The sequence below is a fragment of the Maylandia zebra genome, linkage group LG10, assembly GCF_041146795.1.
Source record: "Maylandia zebra isolate NMK-2024a linkage group LG10, Mzebra_GT3a, whole genome shotgun sequence".
NCBI classification, from domain to species: Eukaryota; Metazoa; Chordata; class Actinopteri; order Cichliformes; family Cichlidae; genus Maylandia; species Maylandia zebra.
Window position 1 is genome coordinate 16,245,304 of NC_135176.1, and position 6,129 is coordinate 16,251,432.

The 6,129-nt window shown below is 39.0% G+C and overlaps 1 protein-coding gene across 1 annotated transcript; it reads left to right on the forward strand.

Annotated features, from left to right (window-relative positions):
• The first annotated feature begins 2,228 nt into the window (after positions 1-2,228).
• On the forward strand, positions 2,229-5,730 carry LOC143420839 (zinc finger protein 862). Its single transcript, XM_076889183.1, has 8 exons — positions 2,229-3,590; positions 3,697-4,006; positions 4,135-4,254; positions 4,352-4,504; positions 4,631-4,763; positions 4,868-5,021; positions 5,116-5,254; positions 5,351-5,730. Exons 1-8 carry the CDS (start codon positions 3,481-3,483, stop codon positions 5,636-5,638), a joined length of 1,407 nt encoding a protein of 468 aa, XP_076745298.1. The 5' UTR covers positions 2,229-3,480; the 3' UTR covers positions 5,639-5,730.
• Positions 5,731-6,129: the final 399 nt, after the last annotated feature.

Below are 6,129 nucleotides of genomic sequence, written 5' to 3' on the forward strand. Positions count from 1 at the left end.
CTGTGTGCACGATACCTGATCTAATTGAAGTCATGCGAGTGCTTCAGAAACATTTCACCTCTGGCGCAATCACTGAAGTTGCAGGATAATAAACAGCATGTGGAGGTTTGAATCTTAATGTAGCACGTGTTAAGTATGAAAAAAAAATACGGTTGAATGTTTGTGAAACAAAAAGAAAAGAAATAGCGACTAATCAAGCAAGAGCTGTTATCAGCGCTTCGCTATTACTATATTTACCAGGCTGATCCTGGTAAATATGAGAATTTTTTTTCTCCTCTTTTCATTTTAATCATTTTAAATGCTTCCTACTTTCATCTTCCTCCTGTTATCTCCATATCCCTCTCCTCTACTGTGTGAAGAGTCACATTAAATATAAATAGAGAGAAATGATGGGCAGAGAAATCTAATTGTTTAGACACCATATTGAATTTTAGAGGTCTCTATTGAATTAATAGGGTGTGATTTCATTGTTAAAAATTCATGATGAGATTGTGAGGATGTTGGTTTTAATTTTGTAAGAACAGAGAGCCCAGGCTGGCAGAGGCACAGAGGGACAGGATGAAATACAGTCACCTAAAAGAGATAAAATAAACGTGTGACCTTATTTGACTCCTGACAAAGTGCTCTCAAGGGACAGTGGCAATAAAAACCATCGCATTGCAGTGGATAATCAAAACCAATCCAGTAAAATCAAAATAGAAGCACACTCTGAAGTGATTCTCTGTGCAAAGACAAGTGCTGTGGCATGCATAAAACATTATTTTTTTTTTATCTCATAGATGTACATGCACAACATTTCTGTAGTTGTACACACATTTACACTCACACTGACTCAGACATAAGGGAGACTTGTACCCTTTCTTCTATCCCTTTAGGAAAGGATTTCAGGCAGCAGTTCCTATTTATCAGACTGCCAGCCATCTGAAATCAAATTTCCCCTGAAGACACCATGAAATTACAGATATTTTCTCTCCCAGTCCACCTCCCTGCCAAAGCCCACAGGATAAATATCACAACTCTAAGCCTTTCAAGCTGCTATAAGCTGGCACGCTGATGACATTTTGACCAGGCCTGTGTTTCTCCCAAAAGCCTCACTCTAAGTCACACATGCACTCTCTTTGTGACGCACACACACACACAGTCACACACCTACACACAAGCATACACTGTCCGGAGTTTCTCCTTTCTTTGTCTCCCTCTAGCCTCTCTTCTAGTGACAGGCTTAGCAGTGCAGTGATCCATGGTACTAGCCGCCTGTTTATCCAGGCTAAGTGCTCTTTGCTGTGCCACTCCACTTTTCTCTGTTGTCTCAGGCCTGTTTGATTGATAAATATTGCAGCCAGCAGGCAGAGCCAGCCTATGACCTTAAAGTAATGGCAATGGTTTGAGAATTCTATGACAAAAGGCTAAGGACTAAAATCTTATTGCCACAAGTGGAAAGATGTTTTTGTAGTGTGCAGTAGGAAGAATGAAATTAGGGTAATTCACATTTTTTTTGCTCAATCCCTGATTAAATTTAAAAAGCAATTACTTTAAAAGTCCAGAGTAAAGTAATTATGACTGAGTGATGCACCAAAGGAAACTTTTGTCCATGTTTGTGGGAAGTTCAGTTGATTTCCTGTAAAATATCCAAGTAAAAGGTGTGGTTCACTTTTGACATTTGTTTCCTCTAAACTGTGGGTCATAGATTTTTATTACAATAATTAGTACTTATTTGGTTTATAAACATGATAGTCACTTTCTGCAGACAGTGATTAAGATCAGTGGCAGCCAAGTTTAAGAATTCTGAACCACAGTACGCTGTAAAAATGTAAATAATGAAAAGTAATGAAATAATGAAGTATAATAAGTTAATATATTACTGGTTGTATTGATTGATGTTAATCTAATCTAAGCAGCACCATACTTTTTAATACTTATGCCCAGAAGATGCAATATTTACCTTGTTTTGAATCTTTTACTAGATTTATTATTATTATTATTATTATTATTATTATTATTATTATTATTATTTGTTGCATTTTTTACTTTAAACTTTATACTATTCAGGGCTCTAGAGTGCGACCAATTTGGTCGCAAATGCGACCAAATTTCTCCATGGTGCGACTAATAAAAAATACTTGGTTGCACCGGTGCAACCAAGTATTTTCTCGGAAAAAGAGTTTCAGCAACCCTGAAAGTCTCCGTGTGTTCAACAACAGGCACACATTATGCCCATGTCATGTTCTAAACCAATCAGAGATACTCAGAGGCGGGGACCTCTGTGATTGGCCGTGGTCCAGATATTCCTGCAGACCTACTTGTGTTTACGTTTGAAAGTGCGGGCAGATAGAGAAGGGTGAGTAGCCCAGGTCAGAAGTGTATGAAGTTGGTATTGAGAAAATATGAAAAGAACAATTGATAACTTTTTCGTTAAGTTAAGGCCTGATCAGTCCAAAATTCTGAGCCAGCGCTCTGACACGGAGCCATCAACCTCTCTGTTTTTGTCAAACACTGGTCCGGAGACGGCATCAGAAAATGAGCCACATACGATCGACTCCCAGCCGGAGTCCACTCAAAGTAAAAGTGAGAAAATGTATAAATTTCGAATCGAGTGGCTTGACCAGTTTCCCTGGCTAAGATACAGCCAAGCTGACAATATGATGCACTGCATTTATTGTCGCGAGTGTGGAAAGACCATGGCCGGCAACACTGCATTTGTCACTGGTGCTAATACGTTTCGAATTGAAACGCTGAAAAAGCATACAGCATCGAGAAGACACATTATATGCCGCGATAAATGCTCTGCCAAAATGTCCCCGCTCCCCACTGCCTTTCAGCGGCAGGCAGGAGTAAACAGGTCATCGGAGGAGGCCGAGATGATCATTAAGTTTAACATCGCCTACAATATTGCAAAAGAAGAAGTTCCGTTTACTAAGTTCAAGTCAGAAATAACTCTTCACAGGAAAAATGGCTTGGACATAAACCCCACATACAGCAATGATGTTGCGTGCGCCCAGTTTATAGGCGTAATCGCTGACACACTGAAAAAAAAGACGTCAGTGGAAATTGCGAACAGTACATACATGGCCTTCCTGATCGATGGAGACACAGACATCGCCACAAAAGAATGTGTCATTGTGTACGCTCGTATCTTGCAAAAAGGAAGACCAGCGAATATACTGATTGGACACATTGAGGTCCAGCATGCCCATGCCCAAGGTAAGCCATGTCATGTCACGTAGCCTATGTATATGATTAATAATATTACGTCGTGTTACTGAATTAACCATATCTAGCATATTCTTATCATTGAAAATTAAACATAGCAATAATACATGAATATAGAAACTCAAACTGAAAAAGACTGCATTGTAAACTCTTGATCTGATAAGTAAATGTTTTTTTTTTAAAATTTGTTTAGGAATTTATGCTGCCTCAAAGAAAGCATTTGATGCTCTTGGGGACCAGTGCAGTAACTGGTTGGAGAAAATCATTGCTATGGGGGCTGATGGAGCTGCTGTTAATTTGGGCAGCAAAGGGGGTGTCATAGCCCTTCTGCAGCAGAAGGCAGGTGACCACATTGGGCCCTTCCACTGTATGCCTCACAGGTAAGACTAGAAGACAAGAAATGACTGACACTCTAAAGTCACTGTGTGGGTTAATTTCTTTTATAGAGCAGATATATCTACATTTAAAAGTTTACTATCGTTTCAGATTGGAATTGGCAATGTTGTCAGTTCAGAAGGAAATTCCAATGATCAGGCAGTTGTATGACCTTCTCCATTTAATTTGGAAGACGTATCATTTCAGCCCAAAATCAATGAGAGAGCTTAGGGTCATTGGGGCTGACTTGGGAGTAAATGTGCTGGTGCCCAGTGGGGTGAAGGGAACAAGGTGGCTCCCACATGTTTCAAGGGCCCTGGAGACCTTTCTGAAACCAGGGCAGTTCACTACTGTGTACCGCCACATGGACTATTTGGCAGGTTCCTCTTCTAATGCAGACATTGCAGGCCGAGCTACGAAGGTCAGTGCATTATTTCTGAATATTCTTTTTATTTTAGCGAATTATGCAATTGTTATTGACTTTATATTTTTTAAGAATGTAGTTCATCAATGTTCTAGGTGACTAATTTTTATTGTTGTATCATACAGGTTAGGAAATCAATGGAAGATGCCACTTTTGTGGCCTTTTGCCATTTTATTACAGATGTGTTCAGTGGCATTAGTAAGTTTAGCCTCCTACTTCAAAGGAATGATGTCATCTTACCACAGGTAAGTGAGATAAAGTGGGATGTGTAAATATGAACTGTGTTTGTGGTCATCTTCAACTTTAAAAAAAAAAAAATACAGCACTGTTATACCCAAACAGGTCGTTTGCAGCCTGGAACAAATGCTGGTGACCACAGAGATAATGGTTGCAAGACCCAAGCCTCATGGAAGACTGTCAGAGTTCCTGAATGATATGAGGCTGCAGAGGAGGCAGCAGGATAAAGAGGGTGAAATGGCAGTCTACAAATTCCAGGTAGGCCTACATATAGCTGTGTCTCATATTTAAACAGAACACTATTTATTATTTTTTATTTATATTTGCAGACATATTTCTAATATCAATATCACAATCTCTATTTATCGTTTATGCAATGCACAGACAATAACACTCAAAGGAGATGCATCAACTCTGGCTGAAGATGGTGTTGCTGCAACTAAACTTAAAAAAGTAATGGATGCAACAATCAAATCCACTGTGAAAAATCTGAAAGCAAGATTCAGCAGTCTCCTAGGCAAGTGTATTAAATACATGTAGATAAGAAATATTTTTATTATTGTTAACAACATTGTTATATTTTTATTTTCATTTATTAAAATGTAGTTGTTCTTACAACAGAGGATAGTGCTTCTGAGTCAGCCACAACCAAAGCTGTCAAATGCTTCAACATTTTCAATCATGATAGCTGGCCAGAGAACAAAGAGGATTTAGTGGATCATGGTGCTGATGACCTTGCTTTTCTCTTGGATCACTTCTCCACAGTCCTGAGAAGGTAGCTGGTGGATTGCTACGATATCATGTGTGCTGGTCGTAGATATGTTGTTTATGTGAACACTGATTAGCTGTGTAAACCACATCATTTTCAGAAATGGTGTAAACGGAGAGCTTGCAAAAGAAGAGTTTGTAAGTTTGAAGCTGTTAATTGCCAGGATGTTCAAAGACAAGACCTACCTCAGCCTTTGGGAGCTCATGTTGACCAGAGAGCCGTACTGCTCAGAGTACAAGGTCAGTTTTGGTTGATGTTCTTTCCTAAGATTGTGTGAGTTTTGCTAACTAACACAAATTGGTTCAACAAATCTCTTGAATGTATTTTTCTCTCAGAACATCCTGCATCTTGTACACATTATGCTGGTCCTACCTGTCTCAGCTGCGGTATGTGAAAGAGGGTTCTCTGCACAGAAGAGAATTAAATCAGACACAAGAGCATCCCTTCATTCAGAGACAGTGGATGACCTGATAAGAATCAGTGTGGAGGGGCCAAGTTTGGAAGATTTTGATGCTAGAGAGAGCGTGGCAAGCTGGTTCACCCAAGGCGAAAGATCAAGAAGGCCAAATTACAGGAGCTGGCCATCTGAGGGGCATGTGACTACAATGGAGGACAATCCATAAGATGTCAAGTTGTTCGGATATTGAAATGTTCAGTGTGAAGCCTTTGACACTTTGAGGAACTTTTTGAGGATTTTTTTTTTAAATTTAATATATCTTGAGATGTTTTAAATTTGTTTAATGTTTAAATTTCAGCTCATGAAGCACTTTAATCACAAGAATTTTTAAGTGATCTTTCTTGTAGAACATTGCTACAAATAAAGAGCTTTGTGTTGAAAGGTTGTTAGTTAATCATTTACAAATCAAAAAAACGTGAACATGTAAAACTGCGGTGTTAAGTAATGCAGTTAAAAAATTTGGGTACGCCTAACTTTTGTGCTTGTACGCCTAAATTTTGTGCTGGTGCGCCTAAATTTTATTTTTAGGCGCACCAGTGCAACCATGGCAAAAAGTTAGTCTAGAGCCCTGCTATTTAAAACTAAAATATTGTTTTATGGTTCTCTATTTTCCCTCCTGGAATATCATGCTCGTCTTAGCGTTCTGTCATTCTGAAA